At 32.4% G+C, this 27,494-nt stretch overlaps 1 protein-coding gene across 2 annotated transcripts; it reads right to left on the reverse strand.

The window, feature by feature from the left end:
• Positions 1–8,400: 8,400 nt before the first annotated feature.
• LOC107921476 (coiled-coil domain-containing protein SCD2) lies at positions 8,401–20,027 on the reverse strand. Of its 2 annotated transcripts, none has more exons than XM_041086514.1 (17): positions 19,395–20,027; positions 18,694–18,863; positions 18,157–18,229; positions 18,008–18,049; positions 13,299–13,361; positions 11,785–11,834; positions 11,663–11,690; positions 11,089–11,163; positions 10,859–10,969; positions 10,718–10,778; positions 10,304–10,420; positions 10,073–10,194; positions 9,895–9,964; positions 9,630–9,671; positions 9,487–9,527; positions 8,869–8,995; positions 8,401–8,709 (listed from the first exon to the last, which is right to left on the reverse strand). In XM_041086514.1, exons 1-17 carry the CDS (start codon positions 19,788–19,790, stop codon positions 8,636–8,638), a joined length of 1,662 nt encoding a protein of 553 aa, XP_040942448.1. In that variant the 5' UTR covers positions 19,791–20,027; the 3' UTR covers positions 8,401–8,635. The 2 variants fall into 2 exon arrangements, with proteins under 2 accessions (XP_040942448.1, XP_040942449.1); XM_041086515.1 differs by having other exon boundaries at positions 18,694–18,859; positions 19,395–19,556.
• Positions 20,028–27,494: the final 7,467 nt, after the last annotated feature.

Here is a 27,494-nt window from a genome sequence, read left to right on the forward strand (position 1 = left end):
CTCCAATTAGAAGTATAATGGGGCGGCATGCCTAAGTGAATACTAGGGTTTGTCGCCCTTTGTACTAATCAAGTCTATTTTTGGACCTCTCATATATTGGGTCACTTATATGTGTTATCTATGTTTTTATCTAACACTTATAATTTATCCAACCCAATATTTATTTTCTATTTCTCAAAATATTATTATATTAATTCAATTAAATAAATTTATTTCTCAATTAAATTATTTTTTCAACTCAATTCTAATTTCGTTAAAATCGTGACAACTTTACCGTACTAGACTCTATAAGGAAAATATATTTAATTTTCCTATTCAACAAATCCATAATGACTAATTAATTTATTTTCATCTTCGAACTTAAATTATTTAATTATAATTAATTAAATAATAATTCTAAAAACTTAAATTAATTCTCAAGACATCTTTTGTACTTAACGAGAAAACACAATCACTACAGATAGTGACACATGCAGTTTATTTCTTTTACTTCATTGTTTTCAATCATTCCATATAGTGGTGAGCATTCGATCGAATCGAATCGAATAAAAAATTTTCGAGTTAATCGAGTTTTCGAATCTCATTTTATCATCCTAACTTTATTTGAAATTTTCTTGAATCGAGTCAAGTGAGATGGAATTCGAATCGAATCGAATATATTTGTTCGAGTTAAATTTTAAAAAATAATTTTGGGTTCTTGTAACCACTGTCACCCATCGTAATAAAATTTGTTCACCTTAATCAAAATTTTTATTAACTTTCATCACATTATAATTTATTTATTAATTTTTTATATACTGGTTAGCTTCTTTGCATGCTTAGTTGTTTCAATTATTTTCAGATTCTTGTCACTATGTATTTTGGAATTAAAAAATATATTAAATGTAAAAATATGATTTTTTAATAAAAGTTATTTTAAAAATAAAATGTGAAATTGATACCAATATAAAATTTTAACACGAATATTTTATGACATAATTAATAATTCAATTTTAATATAAATATTCAATATGACTAAACAATTCAATAATATAAATAATATAAAATGTAAAATTTAATTTAATAATATAAATAGTAGACATAAATAAAATTATTACTATTTATGTTTAGTGATTCTTTTTTGGATAATTTTGATTTTTTATTTGAGAGTAAAGGGTGGGAATTAAAAATATAGGGGAAAAATAAAAGGTTTTGGGGAATAAAAGTTTGAGGGAAAGTAAATAGGGGGAGTAAAATTTTGGAGAGAAAATATTAAAAAAAATTGGAGGGGGGAAGGTTTGGAGTAGATGGGAGGTGGGATGGGAAGGGAATAAAAGTTTTAGGGAAAAAGTGAGAGGGAGTAAAAATTTTGAGGGAAAATAAAAGGTTTTGAGGGTTTTTGGAAGTAAAATTCTGAAAAAAAAAAGTAAATAGGAGAGTAAATTTTTGGTAAGAAATGAATTTTGGGTACATTGGAGGGTTGGGAGAGGAGGGGAGTAAAAGTTTTGGGAGAAAATGGGAAGGAGAAAGTTTCGAGAGAAAAGTAAAAAGGTTTAGGAGTTTGGAGTAAAAATGTAAAATATTATAGTTTAATATTCGAATTATTCAAGTTATTCGAATTCAAAAACTTAACTCGATTCGAACTCAAAATTTGAAAAAAAAAATCGAGTTGATTCGAATAACTCGATTAACTCAAATAACTCGATTCGTTTAACTCGAAATTTGAATTTTTTTCAATTTTTTCGAGTCGAATCGAGTTTTGCTCACCCCTAATTCCATATTGTTGGTTTCTTAAATGCAATTCATTTTTTGTTACCTTAAACTAGCGAAAGGACTGGTTAAACATATATAAGTAACACTCAAATAATTTGTAATTAAGTTCTAACTCTTCACCTATTAATTACAGCACTATTTAGTCATGAAGTCATTCTACTAAAGTATCATGATTGAACTCTCCTTTATTATATACTAGTACGAAAGTTACTTATCAAGTATTCATCTAATAACCTTATCATAAGTGTATTACCCTCATAGGATATCCTTAATCCCTTTGAGATAAATTCGTTCTTCCAATATTACCTTATTTTATCTCATGATAACCATTACATTTTTTTTATAAAAAATCAATTATTATCAAATAGTAATTAATCATTTATCATAAAGACAAATGACCCATGATCATATTTACTTTTCATCTATCATGTAATATCGACGAGAAGATATAATTCACCCTTTATTAAACTATAAATTCCACTGTTGCGGAACAATGCTATATATTGCAAAAGTCACACCCAACGTACCAACTTCCGATTCTTTATATATTTGAACTTAGGTTTTCATTTGCATCAAAGTATACAAATTACGCATGCATAGTTCATCATCCATTTAAGATTAAGGTATGCCACATTATGAACATCACAAATAAATAAGTCCATAAACGGATTTAATATCTATTCTACGTGAGTTATGTCTGATGTACTATCAATCTAATTAGTCACATTTATATCTTTCTAAAAGTCATCTACTCCGATACCTAAAAAAAATATCCTCAAATTAGACTCAATAAATGAAATATTAATCAATTAATCAATCAATCAATTTTTCAAGCGATTAAACTAAGAACATGTGATACGAGTCACAAAAGCCCAAATTCTTGAAGGCGAGGCCCAATAAGCAAATTCCCAGCCCAATCAAGAAATCCATCCATACTTAGTTGAAAATCAGGCCAAATTGTCAAAGTGGCCCAAGTTGTAAAGTTTTATTTTTATTTTTATTTATTTATTTATTTATTTACTTAGTTTAAATTTTTATGTCAATATTCAGTCCAAGAGTCCCAGATAAAATGACCTTTGACCGAATTTCCATATTAAAATAATTAGGAGTTTTTTTTATTTTAGTTTTCTAATTAGATTAGGACTAGTTATAAGGCCTATTTAAAGGCATGGCTGTCCACCTTGTTAAACACTTATCATTAGTATTAAAATTTCAGATTTGTTGAGAGCAGAATTTTCTTTGAGTTTTCTCCAAGATTTCTCTCTTGAGTTTTCTTTAGAAGTTGTTTTAACAATCTTGTGATTGTGGGAGCCATCTTCAACCTTCTTCTTGCCATTGATATTCTTTGGAGGGGAGATTAGAGCCGTTTGAAGGGAGTTGTGAGATCTTTCGAGATTTCAAGGCTTCTTAGGACTTATCTTTTAATTTCTTACTGTCAATTCTTTCTTTATTTCTACTTGTGCTGAATCATTATCTAATCTATTTTCTGTTTTTATTGTGTTTTCAGCCTTTTTCTATCTTAAGGAATCAGCCCAAAAATCCCCAATTTCTAGGGTTTTTCCATACTCTTTTTGGGTGAAATTAGATTGTCGAAATTTGGGAAAAACTATCTTGGTGTTCAATTGGGCAGAATCACAATCTCCTTGAGGGTTTCAAGAACCCTAACACTTATTTCTATTCTCAATTTGATTCTTTGCTGATTTGGGGATTTTATTTCAGATCTGGAAATTCAAAGTTCTAATCTTTTAATTTTTCTGTTTCGTTTCGAATCTGATTGTTTAGGGTTTTCGTAGGAGTTTCTCGTGACTTGGCAACTCGATCTTGGTCCGCGCGCAACCCCGTATCATTTGGTATCAGATTTTGGGCGTTTTGGGTGTTCTTGGTTGATTTCTAAACTGATCTCTATTTTTTAAAGCATAAACAGTAGTTTTACCCAGAAAAATTGTTCAAAAAATTCATTTGAGTGGGTAAACGTTATCCGATTGATCTGAAATTTTACATACATGTTTTTGGCACTGTGATTGAATATAAAAAATTATTCCCGCAAAAAAATCAGTCAAAAAGTCAAAAAAATCAAAAAAGACGAAATTCAATAAAAATTTAAAAAAAAGATTCAGCGGGTTGAATTTGGTGCCCAAAATTTCCAGATCAAAAATTCAATATATAAGGACACTCCAGATTTAATTTCGTGATTTTTGGAGATCGGGAACACCTCGAACGAAGTTGTCAAGTTACTCCGCAGTTTTTCGGGTTTTCTGTTTTCAGCAATTTTTATTGATTCTTAGCTGTAGGTTTTCATTTGTTTGCTTTTTATTCTCCTTTTACAATATCTAACACCTTCTTGTTTCTTGTGTTAGTAGGATTTAAACGTGTGCACAATCCTTCCTCGGTGCAACACGAATCACTTGGTGTCTCGTCAGTTTTTGGCATCCTAGTGCAAATTAGGATTCTTTGGTAGTTTGGTTCACACTCTCTAATTGGTTGATATAAACTCTGATAAAGAACTCACAAGATTGAATTCGACCTCATTGAGAATTTGATTTTTCTTTTTGAGTGATTAATGGTGAGGTTTGCTAACTTTTATTTTTGAGTGTTGAGTGTTTATTTTTTACAGTTTTGAAGATGTCTAAAGGTGATAATAATGATGCACTTATGAAAGTCCAACAACAGTTAGACGGACATACTGCTGCAATCACACAAATAAATGCTACACTTCAAGCATTGAATACTACTTTGAATGAGGTACGAGTGAATCAAAAACATCAATATCAAGATCCAATTAAGGAAGATAGGGATAACCAGCCCCATAGGTACAACCCTCAACGTGTCCCTAGAATGGATGATGATTGCCATGATCATGGACAATCATCTTTGGCAAAACCAAAGAGCGAGCAGCAACGAGAACATCTCTTTCATACTCGCTGCCACGTACAAGGTAAGCTTTGTAGAGTTATTATTGATGGTGAAAGTTGCTCGAACATAGCCAGCACGACGATGGTGGAAAAGCTTTGCTTAACCACTACCAAGCATCCACAACCTTATCAACTACAAGGGCTTAGCAACGAAGGCCAATTTAGGGTCACTCAACAAGTGCGCATCCCTTTTCTATCGGTAAGTATCAAGACGAAGTTGTGTGCGACGTAATGCCTATTCAAGCCTGCCATTTGTTGCTAGGAGAACCATGGCAACTGGATCGAAAAGTCACTCACGATGGTCGTACCAATAGGTATTCTTTCAAGCATCAAGGAAAGAAACTCACCTTAGTGCCGCTCACTCTAGAACAAGTCCATGAGGACCAAATCAAACTGAAAAATTCTGTTAAAACAAGTGAGGAAAAAGAAAAAGAGAATGAAAAAGAGCAAAAAGAGATTGAGAGTGAAAAAGAAATTGAAGAAAGAAGAGAAAATGAATTGGAAAAAGAAACAAAAGAAAAGATGTGGAAAGGGTAGTGAGGAATGTTTCCACTAACCAAGATATGAATTTTTCTTGTGTTACTACTTTTCAGGTTCCCGAAAGATCGAAAGATAACTTTCAACTTCAATACCTCTCAAATGAAAGACGCTTTCATACGATCAACTTAGGCAAAGATGAAATCACACTACATGATCCCGAAGGTAAGCGAGGTAAGGAAATTTTAGAAACCGAGTCCAGTGCAGATTTGAAAATTATTGATAAAACTTTTGGTGACTTAGTTCTTAAAAGATCCGCTCATTTTGATCCGATTAATTGTTACTTTTCGATTGTGGTTGATAAAGTCATTACGAAAAGAAGCGTGATTTGTTATTCTCTTGATTTACCTTGTGTAAAATCCTCGAATTTGTCCAAATCTGTTTTGGAGAATAAGGTAACGAAATTTTCCAAATTTGTTTTCAATTTATATTCGTGCCTTAAACAGTTTATGTGGTTGTACATGAAGTTTGAGTTCCATTTGACAAAGGTTAACTCAACAACAGAGATTCGACTACACTATGCCCCCGATGAGCGAAGGTTTGTTTTAAATGAAAAAGGTAAAATCGACCCTTATTCTTCTGCTTATCGAGGTAAGATGCTTGAAACCTTTGAAACACTTTTGTACTCATCGGATAGTGATAAAGATCGTGTTGATGAACACTTAGATCGAAACGTGCTTGACTGTCCTATTTTATTTATTGATGATCTATCTGTTTTGATGGTTGATAAAAAGATTCTTATTTTTGATAATGCATGTGTGAGTGAATCTATAGACCGTCGATTAATGCATGGTATGATTATGCAACTCTGTGAACCATGTGAATCTTTTCAAATACCTACTTGTGACGATTATGTTTACCATTTGATTTATTCCTCGCAATTTATTCATGGTTTATGGGAACAATGTGAGACGACTGAATGCCTTAAAACATGTCCATCTTTGTTTCAAATATTTGACGAGGCAGTGGTGAGTAAATTAGATTGTTTGCATGGTAATCTGAATCTGTCCATTCACATGCGTTATACCTGTTCTGTTATGCTTATGATTGGACTACAAGCTTGTTTCCGTTGCTATTTACTATCTCATGGCTATTCTTTTCAGTGGACTCAATTGCCATTAGTCCCGTTCGATAGAGGAAAGTCGAGTTCATTTGATTTTTCAGATTCGAGGACGAATCTTTTTGAGGAAGGGGGGAATGATACGAGTCACAAAAGCCCAAATTCTTGAAGGCGAGGCCCAATAAGCAAATTCCCAGCCCAATCAAGAAATCCATCCATACTTAGTTGAAAATCAGGCCAAATTGTCAAAGTGGCCCAAGTTGTAAAGTTTTATTTTTATTTTTATTTATTTATTTATTTATTTACTTAGTTTAAATTTTTATGTCAATATTCAGTCCAAGAGTCCCAGATAAAATGACCTTTGACCGAATTTCCATATTAAAATAATTAGGAGTTTTTTTTATTTTAGTTTTCTAATTAGATTAGGACTAGTTATAAGGCCTATTTAAAGGCATGGCTGTCCACCTTGTTAAACACTTATCATTATTATTAAAATTTCAGATTTGTTGAGAGCAGAATTTTCTTTGAGTTTTCTCCAAGATTTCTCTCTTGAGTTTTCTTTAGAAGTTGTTTTAACAATCTTGTGATTGTGGGAGCCATCTTCAACCTTCTTCTTGCCATTGATATTCTTTGGAGGGGAGATTAGAGCCGTTTGAAGGGAGTTGTGAGATCTTTCGAGATTTCAAGGCTTCTTAGGACTTATCTTTTAATTTCTTACTGTCAATTCTTTCTTTATTTCTACTTGTGCTGAATCATTATCTAATCTATTTTCTGTTCTTATTGTGTTTTCAGCCTTTTTCTATCTTAAGGAATCAGCCCAAAAATCTTCAATTTCTAGGGTTTTTCCATACTCTTTTTGGGTGAAATTAGATTGTCAAAATTTGAGGAAAACTATCTTGGTGTTCAATTGGGCAGAATCACAATCTCCTTGAGGGTTTCAAGAACCCTAACACTTATTTCTATTCTCAATTTGATTCTTTGCTGATTTGGAGATTTTATTTCAGATCTGGAAATTCAAAGTTCTAATCTTTTAATTTTTCTGTTTCGTTTCGGATCTAATTGTTTAGGATTTTCGTAGGAGTTTCTCGTGACTTGGCAACTCGATCTTGGTCCGCGCGCAACCCCGTATCAACATGTTTAGATTATCTACTAATATAAGTCATTTTTTCGTATTACGATCCCACCATGTAATACTACTTAATACTACTTGTCAATTAAATTATTTGAACACTTTTCTAAACCTTCCAAATTGATATTGCATTCATGCATCTCTTATTTCACTGAAACTTATCCTTTTATATATGTATATATAGAATTTTCCAAACTTACCAATATACTTCGTCTTTGAAATTCATTGTTTTCAATCCCATTGGAAACTCAACTATTAGATCGACTCTTACAATAATATCACACTTTATGTTTCACCTCAAGCTAAAAATGTCCAAAGTATATCGAAAATCCATTTTATGATGCTTATTATTCATAGTCCTATTGCGAGATTTAAAGAATATGTACAAGTGTACACAGTCATCAACAAATAATAAAGTAGTAAATATAGAATATCGTCTCCATAGGACTAAAGTTAATTCAATTAATTGCAAAATTAACTAATGTCAAAATGGTAAATAACAGAAATATGAGTGAATTGAGTTACTAAGTACTAAAATTAAATCTAAAGTATGCAGAACAGTTTAAAACAATAACACAAAATTGTAATTGCAGTGAAAACAGTGACACAAGTTTCAATGACATGAAATGTTAGAACATTTATTCCCCCCTAACATGGAAATATCGAGAGCAATGCTGGAGAATGTTGCAGTAATATGATGGTTGCAGTAATATGGTGGTTTACTAATTCAGAATCCACTGGTTGTAGGCTTCTCTAGAAGTCACTACGTTAGACCTTTTAATCACCTTAACACATGTTTATGTCAAGTTAACCTTAAGATCACGTTTTCGAACATCATTCCTAAGGATTATGCAAGATAACAATATATTTCTATACCACTACAAATTTAATTACTATACGAATTAAACATGCACCTTTCAAGTGACGTCTTGGCTTATCTTGAAGCAAACCATGCTAGTGACCATATGCTAATATATATACCCGTGGTTCAGTACACTTAATACACTACCTTACCTTTAAACTAATTTATTTGCCGAAGCAATACCTCAATTCTCATATCAAGAAAAGCATGCAACCCATAATCAGTGCTCATTACTTATCTACATAATAATAAGAAGAAGAAGAAGAAGCTCATTTGGAGGGGAAATCTAGTCAAACGAATACAGTTAGAAACTGTAAAATACATATCTCAGTGCAGTCTGTCAAGAACTCTTTCAACTACTCTTTGAGGAAGAATCATCCCACTCAATTCCTTCGAGATGCTTCCCAAAGTCGACGTTCAATGCCCAATTTCCGAAGCTCCATCAGTCCTTCCTCAACTAAACAAAAACAAGATAAGTGCTTACTTGCAAGAAAGATTGGGTTTGGTCTTGTATATGCAAGAAAATAATTGACATTTTTAAGTTCAAAGTTTAGAGAGTAAGAAACATTGCACCAATACTTCCATTTGAAGAAATTAATGCTACAATAGATATTACCATCAACAGCATCATGTGAACTTGGTGAATGCACAGAACGGCTGATCCAAAATTTAAGTCGCTCTTTGGCTGTATCCTCCTCTATGCCATGGGATTTGGCTCTTATCCAAATATATGTAAGCCATGCCTATACAGTATGTTTTATAAATGGTCAGCCAGATAATACTATATTCCTCTTTCTAAGTGTCAAACAGGACACACAAAATACTAAAGGGAAAATGTTATTGCACACTGTACAGTGACCACTGCTTAACCAGGAACCATTTAACTATTTACTAAGTGGCTAATTAATTTGAAGTGAAACAAATTGAGAATCCAATATTTAAGCTCAGCATCAAGCCAAACAGGTCTCATCCCTTGTTGGCAAGAAAAGCAATACGGACAAGAATATGGAAATTCCAAAATTTGAAGCCGCTGCAATTTCGACACACATAAAAATACATATTATTTATTGGGTTTTATAAATAGACTGAAGGTATGTAGTTGGGCGAGGATAAAGTTAGTGCCACCAACAATTAAACAAAACCATTTAACAGGAAGACCAAGAAATTGATGAACTTTGTGGATAAACATCATTGAGAAAAAATTGAAGATAACAAAGAAAGATGACTGACATACCTCCTTGAAGAGAACATCCTCAGACTCCTCTGGACTCAATTCTGCAATAAAGCATACCAGTCATTCTTGTGATCGCAAATTTGGGAACATGGGAATACAAAGAAACAAACAAGACAGCAACTAAATAAATAAATTAGACTTACCAAATGCCTCCATAAACTTTGTATCACGTGGTGACTTGATATCTGAAAAACATGCAAGTAAGAATTCAGTCAGATCAGAGGAGACAGCTCTAGGCAGTTAGCATGGGTTGAGGTTAAAAAATGCGTTGAATTAGAAAAATTGCAAAGAAATGAGTTTGAAAAAAGAAAAAAAAAATAGAAGAAGAACCAACCAGCCAAGCAAACACACTATTTTAAAGTAATGAGAAAATTAAGCAAAGATATTACTTAGTGATATAGAGCATACCAGACAATGAAATTCTAACAGAACTTGCTCTTCTCTGTTGGGCCAATGCATTCACAATGGCTTCCTCAACCTTCAAAACATAGCCGGAATTAAACCAGTGGAACGCATGTAGCATCTTAATTCCAGAAATGCACCACTTTTTTCTTTTGGATGGGTTGGGAAGAAAAGCGGGGAGTACCTTTAAGGATGCAAGCTCCTTCAAACCCATTTCAACTGAAAGCATACTCTCAATATTTCCTTCTCCAGTCAGGTCACTCAAATCCTCAACAAGTTTGCTCCTCTTTTCATTCTCATCATCACCTGCTCGACATTGTTATAGTCTAAAAACATGAAAAATGTGTATGACAGGACAAGAGAAGGATGCCACTATCTAGTTAACCACAAAGCATAAAATTATTTATTTACTGGCCTTTTTCAGAAATCTCCTCCTTAGCCTTTTGTCCAGCAGAAACAACCACCTCAAAAGGAAGAGGAGCTAATGATGACCAGTACTCATGCTTAGACACAGCGATATCTGCACAGATCCCTATAAAGCACAAGAATGAGGTGAAACGGTAGGGCTTAATGATGGATAACTGAACATTTATCTACCTTTAAGTGCAATGGAGTTATAATTGTCAGTTTGAATATATTATTACCACATTCTAAACCTTTAACAACTTGACAAGGGGCAGGATGAAGTAAAATTTCTTTTACAAAAAACAAATGACCGTAATTCATTCATGCCCTTTAAAATGATTGTCGAATGATTCAACAAGATTTAATCAACAGAGAGTGAATGGTGCATTTCTCTTCACAACAAATATAAGTTACCAGTAACTACCATATCTCACAGCTAAGCCCCAGTAACGAGCAAGCCAACACCTCTTAAGGACAACTTCTTCCTGAAATTCAAATGCATAAGGTAATTGATCTTCTAATAAAAAGTGGGCTCCTTAAATTTTGAGGCAATATAAGCACATACCATCTCTTTTTGAGTCAATACCATTCTTTGAGTCATTGAACGAAGGGCTTTTACTTCAGATTCAGCTCCATGAAGCTGCCTTACAATGGCTGTTGCCTCATCTTTAGCATTCTAATTCAAGCAAAATAAATAAAGCATAAGAGAATATGGAATAGCATGAGCAGAAGTTATTATATTCATTTAAAAGGTGAGAAGATTATAATACAGGAAGACTACTTGCTGATATTTACCTCAACTTCAGATTTAAAAGACAAAATCTCCTTGTCTACAACATCCTTAGTTTGTTTTGCATCCTTAAGTGCAGCCTGGGAAGATAAAAGAAAAGGAAAAGAATGATTCTTTTTTTTTTTTTTTTTGGCATTATCCTGAAGATAAAATTACAAGAAAAAAAATTGCCATTTCCTATTCTCAAAAGGAAAAATGTCAAGATTACCACAATAGATGAAACTCAAAATTCAACACAGTTTGTGCTATAACAACAAACCTGAGTATGTTTCAGAAAAAAAAAGAAAAAAAAACAAACAAACCTGAGTCTGCCTAGCTCAAACCAACATTTAAAAAACTTAAAAAAGAGAAAAAGGACCAGAAAACTAAAATATAGCTGGGAAGCCTAGAATTAGGGTGGGTTTGGATGGACAATTGGGTGCGGTGCGGTGTGTTTAGCTTACTTTTTGTCTCACGCTATAGTATCTAATCTCACCGCCACCGCTGTTTTTACTCTAACCGCAGGTAAACGCACCGCCCATCCAAACTCACCCTTAATCATCTATCTACAAATAGAGCAGAATCCAAATTCTGAAATACCTCTCTTTGACGCAATGCAGCCTCTTTTCTGTAGATGGTAACACAAGATGTTAGAAAAAGATAAATACAACTAAAGAGGATAAAAAAAGGTATACATTAAGGTTGTTTGAACCAAAATCTACCTGCTTAACAGTTTGGCTTCCAAAGATACCCCTTCACCAAGAGCAGCAACCTAAAAGCTCGAAAAAGAAAAATTAACAGGTAAAAACACATTTATCTAATTATGATCCCTTATAGTTACTATTCATTTTTTTAAAACTAGTTTACATTATCACATACGTTACATGTGAATTTATTTATTAAGTTCTATAATTTATTAGATGATATAAATTTCGATAATGTAACTAATGCAAATAATATTATTCAAAATAAAATCTAATAAAAATAATTGAATGTACAAATTATTTTATTTATTCAAATATTATAATAATAATAATAAATTCCTAATATTATTAAAGCATTTTTACAATACTAAAAAAGTTTACATAACATAAATAACCCTTTAATTTTCATTTTTCCCTTAATAATATAATCAATAAATCAACCATCATAGTTTGTTGACAATATATAATTAATATAATTGTTATATTACATAAATGTATTATTTATAAAATCATATATATGAAATATAAAGATATTTATTATATAAATAATTAAATTTTGATTTTAAAACTAAAGCAGAATTATTTTTTTTACTTTTTTGGTTAATGGAAAAAAAATACTTTAAAATAAAGTAATTTGATAAAAAAAATTAACTTTTTTATTTATTGTCATATAAATGCATTAAACAAAAGTGTTTTAAAAGAATCAAAATTCTTTTTTATACCTGTGATAAATCTAGTAAATAATAAAAACCATTTATATAATAAATTATATAAATTATTATTTATAAAATTATACACATGAAATATAAAGTTATTTATTATATAAATAATTAAATTTTAATATTTAAAACTAAAGTAATATTTTTTCACTATTTTATTAATGAAACATAATACTTTAAAGATAAAATATTTCTACATTAATTTTAACCTTTTTTAAATTATTATATAAATTCATTTAACAGAAGTGTTTTAAAAGAATCAGGATTCTTATTTATAAATATGATAAATTTTATAAATAATAAAAAATATTTAAAATGATAAAACAATAATATAATCAACAATGAAGGATATATTACTAGTTCAATAGTTTCTTCAAATTTGTGATTTAATATATATTAAGAATAAAGGATATAAAGTCTAAAAAATTTAATGAAATTTTTCATTTCTGGTTTTATTAATATTTATATCAACCGATACAATTTAGAGCAAATAACCTTTTTTGTCACAACTTTTAGAAATTTTCTAGTTTGAACATCCAAAACTATGAAAGATTTTGGTCACCTAACAAAAAAATGCCATCTAAGCAAACATATCAAGACACAAAAATCCAAATGGCAAGGCCATTATTTTTAACCAACAATTTGTCAAGTGACCAAAATAATAACATTTATTAAAATTGGTGACCAAATGTTGAACAAAACCTTCCAAAAGTTTAGCAACCAAATCGGTAGTTTGCCCTTGCCTAGTACTAGTAAGGGAAAAAGGAAACCATAAATAAAAACACAAAAGGAAAAAGTCAATTTCCATGTTACCTGTTTCTCAAGCTCTTTGACTCTAGCCTCCACTTCCTGGCACCTTTCTTCCTCAAGTCTGAGCTGTAAAGTTCATTCAAGAATTACTAATGATGTGGTTTAAGGGAAGATAACAACAACCAAAAGTATTAAATTTTAAAGATGAGTCAAAGAGAAGTTAAAACTCTAGAAAACGTAGAGTTACAGAAACTTGTAGGTTCAGGGTTAAACTATGAGTAACCTTGGAGAGCTTTGGAAGCCTAAACCTAGAGTTACATGCGTGAAAAGGAGAAAAGTGGCGCAAAGCGCCAATGATAGGACTTGATTGTGAGGTGACTTAGATGGCTTGAACGATCAATGCCATGGGTTTGTTGTGGTGAGAAACCTTAGGTTTCCTTTAAGTCTTGAGAAGCATATGTCTGAGGTTAGGTGACGTGAGGCCTAACCATGGAAGCTTAAGGAGCCTATACCCACAGTTAGGTGACGAGGGACCTTGGGGCCTGAAGAGTCTTATGCTCAAGGTTACTTGGCTAGTCGGAGGAAGTGAGGCACCACTCTCTGAGGTTAGGTAACAAGGGTCTTTGGGACTTGGAGAGCCTACGCTCAAGGTTACATGGCTTGCGTCAAACTTGAACTTCCCAAACTACTTGATCTCCTTGAATGAGCCATATGAGAAAGCGAGGCACCACTCTTCAAGGTTAGGTAACAAAAGGCCTTGGGGCCTAAGGAGTCTAAATCTAAGGTTATGGCACGACTAATAAACTTGCCGAATTGCTCAAACTCTTTTCAGGAACAACGAGCCATGAGGGGTTCAAGGCATCACCTTTAAGGATTATGTGATGAACAGGCTTGGACTTCAAGAGCCTAAATCGAGGGTTCCTTCTCGCTAATGGACCTCTCTTGAGCTTCTCAGACTCATCTTGAAAACTTGTGAGAAAAAATGTTGAATTAGTGCACATTGGAGATTTTACCTCCAACAAACACTTCGACGATTAAGTGAGCAATGTCATCAAACTCAAATTTTTAGAAAGGAAGTAAAGAACTTCTAACCAAGTGATTTGGTGACTTATAAGATGAATTCAAATGGCAATAGTGCTTGCTATTTATAAGAGGCTTTAAGGTAATCTAGGTGTCAAGTGTCACACCCCCATTAGGGGCTTGTGAAGTGGCTCCAATAGGTGCACCTTGCATTCCCTACACCCTGATTCAACTTCTTTCGAGTCAATCTTTCGAGGTTTGCATGGTCTTTGGATTATTCCCCAATAATACTCATCAAAACAAGGTTGCTAACAGAATAAATAAACTTCTTGAAATAGCCAAAGCCCTTCTTTCTCAAATGAGTATTTTGAAACAATTTTGAGATGCAATTTTAATAGCTTGTTTTTTTATTAATCATATGCCCCCTTCTATACTCAATGGTGATATTCCTAGCAACATCATTTTCTTTCAAAATCTTTCTTTACTTTTGAATTTAATATATTTGATAGTACTTATTTTGTTCATGATATTCGTCCATGAGTCACTAATTGGATCCAAAGCCTGTTCCTTAGATATTCTCGACTTCAAAAAGGTTATAGATGTTACTCTCTTGATCTTAAATACTATCTTGTTTCTACTAATGTTACCTTTCTTGAAATTACTCCTTTCTTGATTAAACTATTTACAATAGTCAATAGGAGGAAGATGATCTAATGGATAACACTATAACTTGGCCTACAAGTTCTACAGTTACTATTGCACTAGATCAAACAACCACTCAACACCTATTGTTATTGTCTATTTAAGACAAGAACCTCATAACTCATGTCTTCTACTCACCTCTTCGTCGAAGGATCCCTTCTCTTGTGATTCTAATCCCAATCTTGATCTATCTCCCTATGAAAGGGTAAATGTCAATGTACTTATTTCATCTTTTATTTTTTAGGACAATCTGTCTTTTGCTTCCAGCTCTTTTATTGCATCCTTAGATTTTGTTTCAATTTCTTAGATTATTGATGAAACATTGTCCCATCTTAGCCGGCATGATGCAATGGTACAGGAGATGGTGACTTTAGATGGTAATAGTACTTGAGATTCAGTAATCTACTAGCCAAAAAAAGTATCGAGTGCAAGTGGATGTTTACGATTAAGTCAACCCTAATGGGTCAATATCACAACTTAAAGCCCAACTTGTTGCTAAGAGGACTATTCAAACTTACGACGTTAACTATTTTAATACCTTCTCCCCAGTAACTAAATTGACTTCAATTTGATTGTTCACCTCTATGGAAACTATGTATAAGTGGCGTTTACGCCAGGTAGGTATAAAAAAAATGTTTTTCTCTATGGTATCTTCAGGAGGAAGTCTAAATGAAGTGACCACCGCTCAAAGAAGACTTGTCGACTTCGAAAACCTTTGTATGGTTTGAAACAAATTCCTCATGCTTGGTTTGGTAGATTCAATAAAGTAGTCCAAGAATCTAGATTGAAGAAGAGTGATTGTGATCACTCAATATTTTATAAAAATTCAAAAGAAACTATAATATTGTTAATGATGCATGTTGACAATATTGTCATTACTGGAAGTGATGATGCAAGCATGCTTTGAAATCTTTACTACACAATCAATTTCAAATAAGTCTACATTTGAAGTATTTCTTGAGTGTTGAGGTTACAAGAAGGTATTTTCTTATCTTAAAAGGAAATATACTCTCAACTTACTAGCATAAACTAGAAAACCAGGGTCTAAGCCATGTAGTACTTAAATGGATCCAATGCATAACTTATGACCAAAAATAGTGATTTATCTGAAGATCTTGAGAGGTATAGAAGGCTAGTTGTTAAACTGAATTATCATATAATGACTCGTCCTGACATTGCATGCTCTGTTAGTGTTGAGTCAATTAATATCTTCACCAACAATCAAACAGCGGGCAGCTTTGAAACAAACTCTTTATCTAAAAGGAGGCTCCAAGACATGATTTATTATATGGGCTCAATGACATTGAATGTTTCTCAATGCAAATTGAGTGGGATCTAAGATGGACAAGATATCCACTACAAGATATTGTGGTTTGTTAAAGGAAATTTGATTTCATGGTAAAAAAAGAAACAAAATGTAGTATTCCAATCATGCACAAAGTCAAATATAGAGCTATAACACAATCTATGTGAGATTGAGTGCACTAACTATTAAGTGAAGTGGATCTAGAGATTTCATTGTCAACAAAGATATAGTGTGATAACTAAACTGCTCTTCATATATCTTCTAGTCTTGTGTTCCACAAACGAACCAAGCACATTGAAATTAACTCCCATTTTGTTTGTGAAAAGCTTCAACAAAAGCTATCTTTATGGGCTACGCTAAAACTGAAGATCAACTAGGAGATATCTACACAAAAGCTTTGAATGTAGCTCAAGTTGATTATATTTGAAATAAGCTGGGAATGATTAATATTTGTACTCCAGCATTAAGGGAGTGCTAAAGAATATTGTACAGTTCTTAAGATACATTCACTCAATTTGTTCTATTCTCCTTCTAGCACTCTAAATTCATTACATAGACAAAATGCTTCAAACAAATAATTAGTGTTCAAATGGAAAGGAAAACAATCACCCCAACTTATTACCAAAAAGTCTTCATTTGTTGCTAGCCTTCATGTTCTTTTAATCCATTAGCAACTATCTTTCAATAGAAACCATTTAAACTTCACTTTCATGTTGGTTGCAGGTAGTTTTTTCTCTGAAACAATGCATCACCTTCACATCATTACTAGCATTCAAGTTTTTTCTACTTTTCTTGAGTTTGGCATTGAAATTACTCTCAACAAAATATGTTTCAATTGTAAAAACTGAATCAACTCTTTTACTCCATCATTATCACCCGACATTGTCCCTTGAAATATCCCAAGAGATTTCTAACTTGCCTTCAATCCCTCCCTTTCTTCTGAGAATGTGGTTGTCATTCTTGGAACAAACAGGATAAACATCAAGTTCTTCACTTTCTTGAGGATACACATTATAAATAAGATCTAATAGATCATGGTCTTACTCTTCCACATGCATTTTGCCAGGAAAATCTTCCTCACCAAAATCAAATTTATCAATGCAAGTACCTTCTGATATGTCAAACTGGTTGTAAGCAACTTTTAGAATTTCCATCTAGATTCCCACATATTCTTGTCAAAGCCAAGAATAACTTGCACATGACAATTCTTCAATCACACATCATACAATAGTCAATTCTGTTTTTCAATCCTGATTTTCTCTTCCTCCGCCTCTAATGTGTCCATGGCTTAAAGACAAACCCTAATATTTAATTAAGCTCTGATGCTAAATTTGATGGGGTTTAAAGAAAATAGCATTAAATCAATAGAATTAAGCTAAAAATTAGTAAAAAAGAAGTTGGATCTCTAAATAATCTAGGGTTACAAAAAAACCTCTAATTTCTCTCTATTAGTTCAAAGAAAATAATAACAATAATAATAACAATGTTAACTGAAAGCTTACAAGTTATTTATATAGGCCAAGTTACTAGGCTTTCTTGCAAATAATGTTTTAATCCTAGCCTTGGGTTTAAACCCTAAAGATAAGTAATAACCCTACTCATCCATAATATATCTCATACTTAATAAGTAAAGCTGAAACAATAAAATATTAATAAATAAAGCTCTTGCATCAATTAAATTGCAATCAAATGGCATTAGAGCCCACACTACATGTTAAATCGACCAAGAATAAGATTTGCACACCTTATCTATGACATTCTCGTTTTCTTCCTGCAGCATATCTAGCTGTATGACAAATAATTATCAGTTTCATAGACTCCAAATTAAGAATGCATTTAATTCTGTGAATGACAAAAATGAATATTTATGTTACTAGAGTGTGATTAGCATACTTCATCTCGAAGTGCAGAAGCCTCACGGTAATCTCCTGTATCTTTCAAGTTAAACCCAATGTCTGATGTGAATCTGCATTCATAGATATTTACTTAGTTTGTTTGCTACATAAATAACTATAAAGATATTTCCCTTAATAGCTAGTACTTTCCATACAAACTTACAAATATAAAAGTATGCTTTTTGTTTGAATGGTGTAAGAATTAATATAACATATATATTTTTAAAAGGAAAAGGTGATTGCTTTCAAAGCAATAATTCAATAGTAACGCTTAATCAAGATGGTATAAATTCCTGCTACCAAAATTTGATATTCAACATACAAATGCTAAAAGACCATAAAAATAAAAATAAAAATAAAAAATAAAAAACCAAGTAATACACCCTAGAAAGTAGAAATAAACAACGAAATAGTTGGTATCGTGATTTATTTGATCATCTAGAAAGTCCTATGATAAAAGAAGGAAACTAATTTTCTTAGCTTTTCTTTTGTTAGTCTGAGTGTGAGGCTTTATGTTCATTGCTACTTTTTATACCTTTTCTCTGGTTGTCGGTTTTTCGGAGACTCAGAAGGTAGAGATACAGCAGTCCTCAGTGATGTTTTATTGGGCGGCGGTACAGGTGGTGCTGCACGAAGAGACATTGATGACCTTCCAGTTGATGTCGATCGAACTGATGGTGCTTCCTCTACCAAGTTCCGTGCTAACTAGTCCCAAAGTATCAGATATTCTGGTGAGACCTCCATATACACTAGTAAACTAAAACATCTAGTTTGGAGTTTAACATTAGCAATCCATGCATAAAACATTATTAGATTAACCATTATCCACGCTATTATTTTGCATTTGTTAAAATTCTCCTAGTACAAATCTTACCAACAAATTTTTTTATCGTATACAATCTGAATTTAGAAGAAATCACAAAACGTAAAGCAAGAGAATTTACAACACAATGCAACTAATACCAACTTTGTGCCGCATGGAACTCAGAGATCAAATCCGATCTCTGCTTTTATTAACATTCTCCTAATACAAATTCCTCAGCGACAAATTTCTCGATCAAACACAAAATCCAAATTTAGAAGAAAATACTAAACGTGTAGCAACAGAACTTAAGACAGAATGCAACTAAAAATAACTTTGCGCCGTATCGAACTCAAAGATCAAACCCTACTTCAAAGAAAAAGCAAACGAGTAAAAATAGAAAAGTAAGAATTTAGCAAATGAAGTAAACCTACCGCAGGTGAAGGAGATCTCCCGATCCTCGTATAGTTAAGAGCGGTTTTATTACCGGCACCACCAGCCGTAGCGGCGGTGTTTTTTCTAGACAGAGCGAGAGGAGGTGGAGCACTGTACCGGAAACCTAGATCGTCGCCGTCATCTTCTTCATCGTCATCGTCAGTGGTTTGCGAAGCCATGACCTGAGCCAGCCGCTGAGCCGCAGCTTTCGCGGCGAAGTTTTGGGTGCGCTTTATGCTGGAAATGCCAGTGGCGGAGGAAGAACGCGCGTGGCGGGGCTGGTTATGCGCCGGCGACAATGCAGGTGACTCAACACCGCCGCCAGTGCTCCCCGTGCCCGAGTGACTACTCCACCGGCGCGTGTAGCTGGGGCTCTCCGTTCGCTTCCGGTCCATCAAACCGAAATTACTAAAACTGGAGTCTATTAACAACAGTAATAATTAACAATATAATTAAAAAAGAAAGTGAGTGAAGGCAAGCCTAGATCTTAGTGGAAGGAGAGTAGCAAGAGTAAGACAGAAGATAACCATGTTTTAGAGATAGACGGAGAATTTCTTTTATATATTAATTTTTTAAATTTAAGTTTTGCTTCCCTGGTCAGACTCGGTTTTTTTATTTCAACTGCACGATTTAAATGAAAACCCAATATTGTAAAATAATTTCTCCTTATATTACATGCATTTGGAAATTAAAATCTAGACTTGAGTTTCTTATTTTCTTTAGAAATTTAAAATAATTTAAATCTAGATTTGGATTTTAATTAATTTTAAATCTTAAAAACATTTTTTTAAAATTTTAATTATTTAAGAAGAATTAGAACATTGTTGTTTGAACCGGTCTAGACTAGTCGATTAGACCGCAAACCGGTCAGGATAGTAGTTTGGAGAAAAGCATTAGACCAGTTGATCTAGGGACCGATATGGATCGGTTGATTGGACAGTTGAACCATTTTTTTATGAATTTTTAATGATTTGTTTAATAAAATTGGATGGCTTGATCGAACTGGTCGTACCAGTCAAACTGATCGAACTGGTCGAATTGATTGAACCGATTGGGCTAGCAAACTGATGGTCCAATTATGGAAATTATAAATTAAAAGTTAGGGGTTTATAAATTAAATTTGTGAAAATTATGGTATAAATGAATTTTTTGAATATTTATATTGTATTAAATTAAATGCATGAAGTTTCGTCACTATTTTCAAAATCGAACTAAATGACCGATTAGACCAATTGGATCAGAAATTGGTTGAGGTACTAGCCTGGAAAAGGGGTTAGATTTGTTGACTTGTGAACCAATTAAACTGATTGGACAAGTCGAACCGATGGTCAAACCAATTTTTATTTGTAGTTTTTATTTTTAATAATTTATTCAATCAAATAGATAGATCAATCGAACCGATTGAACCGAAACTGGTGATTTGGCCGGTTCGCCTACTAGTCTAATTTTGAAAACTTTGAGCTTTGTCGATGATATATTATAAGTAAAATTAATTATTTATTATTTGAATTTTGAATAACTATGAAAGAAGAAAGAACAAATAAGTTCTCATGTTTTTTAAATTAATTTTGTATTTTGAAAATTCTAAGTTTTAAAATGCATTTTGAAATCCAAAATTTAACTCTTATGAAATTGGACTTGGATTTGTCCAAATTCAAATCCAACTTCTTATTTGTTATCCAAAAAAACAATTTGGATTTAAAAATACATTTTAATCACACAACATTCAAAAAATTATATAATAGCCACTAACTTTGTCAAGCTATTACATTTTTATCACGTGTCCATTAACTTCCCTTAAAATTAAAAAATATATAAAAATATTTTAAATAATTATAAACAATTTCCAAAATAAAAATAAAAATATGTACCTTCTTTTCTTCCCATCGCTAACCCATCATCTACCTTATTCTTCCTCCCATCCTTATTTTATCGTTGTTTAGTGGTCTTCATCGACTAGCAATGGCACCTATCTAACCATATATTTAATGAGGATGGTAGCTTTGATTTTCAAAATAGTTTGATATAACAAACTATTAAGATGAAAATATTTTGATATAACAAACTATTAAGAATTAAATTAGATTTTCAAACCCTTAAAGTTAAGTGAAAACTAATCTGATAAGCTTTAAAATGTTTTCTAGTGTTACAAAATCACAAAAAACAAGTTTACAAAATGCATTGAACCTTTACAAGTGTTTTTGAGTAATCTTAAAACCCTTCAATAATGTTTTAAAGTGTTATGACTAATTGTCAAATACCATGTATTAAGGTATCAATATTTGACCCTATTTACTGATACCCAAGCCTAAAGCATCTATACATTGCAAAGTCAATAGCCAAAAATACATTTTAGAGAAGTAGGGTATCAATACATGTGCTTGAGGTATTTGCACCTGCTCTTAAGGTATTGGTACCTGCCATAAAGGTATCAATACCTAGACACTTCTAATGGTTACTTTTGCATGAGGTATCAATTCCATATTTATGGGCACTAATACCACAACTTGCAGGGTGTATTAAATTCGTGAATTTAAGACTTCCAATGGTTACAAAACTCCTTCCAACAACCCTACATAAGACCTAGAAGACAATTAGATGCAAATGCAACATTAGTTACAGAAGTAATCTCAAACAAAACAAAACAATCGAACTCACTTACATACGTAATACTTAAACCACATTTACAGGGGTGTCATGTTTCAATGATGATGGTCAAGCGAAAACTTAACGAAAATGAGTTTTGGAACGACATTTAGGGCAAAAACATCAAAAACAAGGGACAAATATTAATACTTAGTCCCAATGTATCGATACATTGACCAGAAATTCAAACAGTTAACTCTAAGGATCCATGTCTCGATACCTTAAAGAAAAAGTATTGATACCTTGGAACTTGTTCAAAAACAAGTCCCAATTTCCAAGTACTACTGACATAGAATGTATCGAAACATTGAAACCATGTACAGAAATCTCTTAAGAAGTACCAATACTTGGGTATGAGGCTCTAATTCCTTATTCCAAAACCCAATATTTTTTAGAATTTTAATAGTTTAGGGCTTTCAAATAGGTCTCAAATTTGCACCAAATGAGTTCTAACATATATGCACACACATTTGACATATCAAACCAAGTCTAAAACACATAAAATCATGCTTATTAACACAACTAATCAAAATTTAGCTAAGTAAAATTGCATACAAAACAGTATATTCAACATCAATTTTGATTACAAAGTTCAATTATAAGCACAAACATAATACCAACATACCATATAAGCACTAAAAACCCAAAACCAACATAACGATCCAACAATTAACCAACAGTAGACAAAAATCACACTAAGGTCCTAACACATGCTCAAACTATAACAAAAGTTTAAACTTATTACAAAATCACTAAGAATAGTCGAAGTTCCCTTTCTTGATGTTGCTTGAGCCCCAAAAAAATTTGAACTTCAAATACCTACACACGGAAAACAAATTCGTACATTAAACAAGCAATGATCAGTTGTGCAAATCAATTCTAGATATACCATATGTTATAACTAAATTGTTGTACATAAAAACCTACATTGAAATCATAATCTCAGCAACTTACATTCTTTTAACAATCTCAACTTAACATGTTTTTAACAAGTACACTAGATAGCATTGAGGCATAATAGTTGTCTCAACAATGCATTATAGATCCATTACAAGTTTTCATTTCAATATAGCATAAACATATCCAAATTTGTATCATGAAATATTATATTACAATTTCCAATCTCATTATGTAATGACTCGATTTTTTATGGTGTCAAAAAATTTGATTTCGAGGCTGAAACTTCTTAAACCAAGCTAGTCTGAATATTAAAATGGGAAGTTTATCAGACGACTATGAAAATTACAAACAGAATTATTAAATACATTGTTAAATATAGTATAAGGACTAAATTGTAAAATGGCTAAACTAGAAGATATAGATGGGAGATAAAACCAAGGACCTAAATAAGAATAAACCATAACTAAATTATGGCCAGTTCTTTAACTTGATCATGTCCATTATCCTCCACCCTTGGTTTCATGAATGAAGTTTAGCCATTAATTTGTATTATTGTAATTTTTGTATTAGTTAATTAAGCTTAAATATATATATATAGACACATACATGTTAGTAATGGGAGAGAAAAAGAGTTTAAGCTTCACCTTCATTTCTTCTCCACCGTTCATAAAGTAAAAAAAGAAGAAAAAATTCCTAGGTTTTCCCTACCATTGTTGTAACATCCCTAAAACCCCATAAGTTGTGAACAGAGTTAATTTGAGAATATACGAGTTAGAATTTTTGAAGTAAATAGAATAAGAATTTACCGTGTTAGTGGAGAAGATAGATGGATACTAGAGAGAATTGAAAAGACTCATGAGTTGAGAAAAATAAATCTGGGAATAGAGAAAAATTATAAAATAGTGAAAAGTGTTGTGCAAAAGTGTGAAAATTAAAAATATAAATGATTAAATTGAATTGAAAGGAGAAACAAGAGATTAGAGGTAAGATTTTACCAAAAGTAAGTATGAATCAAGGATGAAATTTTAGAGATTTCCAAGGGTCAAAATGATAATTTCTCAATTTGGATAATTATCAATTATTGAGGTGTAATAATTAAAGATTATTTGGTGTTGAAAAATGATTGCTTGAAATATATTATTATTTTATAACTATTTTATTATTAGATATTTTTATTAAATTAATTAATGGTTAAGTAATTGGAAAAGATGAAAAAAATCATCTTCGCCCTCTCCATCATCTCACACCACTCTCCATGAAAGAAAACAAGTTTTGTTTTCTTTATAATTTGATCATTTTTCTTGAAATTGAGAAAGAAATTCTTGAATTACACCAAATTTTTTAGTAGAATCAAGCCTCCAACAATCTAGTGAATTTTAATTACATGATAAAAGCTTGTATGTTCATGTCTGAAGAAAGAGAAAATCAAGTTAGGGTTTGAAAATAAGAGAACAATGTAAGAATATCAAGGTTTCACCATATTTTTAAGTTTACTCTTGTTAGATATGTATGGAAGTGATGTTAAAGTAGAGACTTCTCATTAAAATTTTAATGTTCTTAACATGTTGCTAAAGAAAGAAATTGAGAAAGTGAATCAAGTGATAAAGAGAAAGGGAGAACAAGTGATTTGAAGTGAAAAAATAGGTAAGTTCCTTGAATTCTTTTGTTACCTGAGGACTAAATTGTGAGACATGTGAAATTATAATTATAATAGTAAAGAAAAATTAATAATATGTACAATAAACAAAAATATATGATCTAATTATATATATGTGTTCATGAAGAATTGTTATTAAAGTTAGTTTGTGATAACGTACACTATAAGTAATAGTGTTAGTGATTTTAATAAGTAAGATTTATGTAAATAAATATTCTTGTAAAGTGAAAATATTGACTAAAGTGTAAGAAGCAAAAGTAAGCAAAATATACGCAAGATGTGAAATTAGTGTTAGTGAGAATGAAAATCATGGTAATTTTTGAATTAGAGAAATAAAGGTAACTCAAGAATTCAATGCATAATAAGTAGTGAAGTGTGAACTAAATTGTGAGAAATGCAAAGTTTAATTATAATAAGTAATGTGGAAATAAGAAATTATCTAATATGAAAGTGTAAATGAATATCATGATATGTAACACATGGATATCTTTATTTACTCGAAATTTAAGGAAAGTTAGGATTAAATTGAATGGATTGGTGAATTTTCGAGCTCCACCGTGAAATTCAAAAATTTTAGTGGTTGAATTGTGATTGATTGGGTCTCAATTCTGGTTTGGTTAGGATGGAACTAACTGGTTCTATAGTAGGAGACATAATGATTAGCAATGATTGGCTATAAAGGAGTAAGAAGACCGTGCCAACTTTAGCTATATATGTGTGTGTGGGAGGAAAGGTTTCTCTTGAATCTAGCTTATAATCTCTTCGCCTACAACGTCTTCTTTGATTGCTCCAAAGAAAAAAAAAGAGGAGGTTTGAGAAAGCTCTGCATGAGGTGGTAAATATGAGGTTTGAAGTCTAGGAAACCAAGAATTCGGTAAACTGGTAATCCTTATGCCTTCCTATACTCGTGGATTAGAAAAAAAAAAAGAAGTAATGATTTTAGAAAAGTTTTTGTATAATCATGGATTATGGGTTTTTAAGGCTTGAGTACCTTTGAGTTAACCGATAAATGATTGCTATGCTTAGCTGTCAGGACGAAGGAGGCTTTGGCATTTGGACAAGCTAAGCTCTCAAGGATAAAAGAAGTAAAGTGAGTTTCTGCACTCTGTCTTGGGTTGTTGATGAGATTAAGTTGTTGAATAATTTGTGTTGTGACTATTCTGGGTTGTTTGAGCTTGTTGTTGTATGTAAAAAAAAAGGTAATTGAGCATGTTGTGTGTGCATAATCATGTACGAGTTTGTGAGTATCTAAGAATGATCATTGAATGTTAAACCTGTCACACCCGAAATCCTTAAAACCCAAATATTAGGAACTTTAGGAGTTAAATTAAAAAAGACAGAAAGTTGGCAGTCTCTGTTGGAAAAACATGAAAAGTTAGGAACAAAATGGGATATCATTGAAAACCAATCCTGGTTTGGTTAAGATTAACCAACTAACCCCTTAGTGGGAGACAAAATGATTATGGATGAATGGTTGATATACGGTGGGTAACCGTGCATGAATGGTTATAAATAGCTAAGAAATGAATCTTTAGATTGATTCCTCTTAGTCTATTTCATTCTCTCTTCTTCATTTTCCATGGTTACTCCGAGGAAACAATGGCATTAGAAGGCTCTGCATGGAGCGATGATCGTGAGGCTCAAGTCGGAAAAATAGAGAAATCAGTAGGTTGGTAAGGTTCTGATCCCTTCAGTGTACGTAAGACATGAAAAACAAAGTTAAGAGTTTCCAAAAACAATTTTTAAGGGTTCTAAATGTTTTTGGAAAACTAAGTTTTAAACTAGGATCACTAAGTTTAACCTATGGATTGGTTGTCTTGCTTAGCTACCAGGAGAACGGAATCTTTGACGTTTGGAAACCCTAAGCTAGTGAGACAAAGGTGTATTAGGTGAGTTTCTGTACTCAAACCTTGAACTGCTAAAGTATGTTGTATGTTTTCATGAGTTTATAAGTATCTACCATTCTAGTTTAGTGTGCATGATAAAGGAAAATTATAAAAGGGATTAAAAGAAGTTAAATACCACCATACAATATTATTGAGTGCAAACCATGATGGGTGAAGCTTCAGGCCTTGCGGAGGGGACACTACGATGTTCGAGCATCAAGGTATAGGACGACCAATGGAGGAATGGATGGAATATGGTGAGGATGGTGAATAAAAGATCATGGCTAGGCTATGGGATCGATCGGAGGCTATACACCTAAAATGAATAAGACCGTAACTGAAAGATGCTATGGCATCATGACTAAAATGAGTAAGACCATGGCTAAAAGATGTTATAGCATTATGGTAAATAAGACTAAGACCATAGCTGAAACACGCTATGGCATCATAGTTAGTACGACGGGATAATAAACATGGGATAGTTCGTCGAGACACTAAACTCAGTATAGTCCTCTAGGACAGTAAACACATGGATCACGAGGTGTAAAACCATAGTTAGGCTACAACAACTAATAGAGTCCACCAGAATATTAAATGTGGGACACATTGCATGAGACCACAGTTCGACTATGGTGGTATGAGAAAGAGAATGTGTTGGGACAGTCAAACGTGTGGATAAACTGGGCAGTAGTCGGGGGAAACCCCAAAATCATGGAAAGGATGATAGAAGGAAATTAGAAGCATAGACAGGCAATGGATAGCCAGTAGGTTAAAGAAATCTGCCAACGAATGATAAGCGTAAGAAGAGTTAGAAAAAAAGGTCAAAATAGTAAGCCAGGAAGGCATGAAGGTGGTAATTTGGCAGAAATCAATCACGCAAATGATCGATCCAGTAGTGCTTTGTAACACCCCGAACCCGAGACCGTCACCGGAGTCGAATACGAGGTGTAACAGACTTTTAAAAATTTTCCAGACACTGCCAATCTGCGTAATAGTCGCTTTAAAAATCA

The sequence above is a fragment of the Gossypium hirsutum genome, chromosome D01 (genome assembly GCF_007990345.1).
Source record: "Gossypium hirsutum isolate 1008001.06 chromosome D01, Gossypium_hirsutum_v2.1, whole genome shotgun sequence".
Taxonomy (NCBI): domain Eukaryota; kingdom Viridiplantae; phylum Streptophyta; class Magnoliopsida; order Malvales; family Malvaceae; genus Gossypium; species Gossypium hirsutum.

Coding starts and splice junctions, on each gene's coding strand:
- LOC107921476 (XM_041086514.1), bottom strand. CDS start 19,790: ATGGACCGGAAGCGAACGGAGAGCCCCAGCTACACGCGCCGGTGGAGT. Junction 10,970..11,088: donor CTTTTAAATCTGAAGTTGAG/GTAAATATCAGC, acceptor TGCTTGAATTAG/AATGCTAAAGATGAGGCAAC. Junction 9,965..10,072: donor AGGAGCTTGCATCCTTAAAG/GTACTCCCCGCT, acceptor TATGTTTTGAAG/GTTGAGGAAGCCATTGTGAA.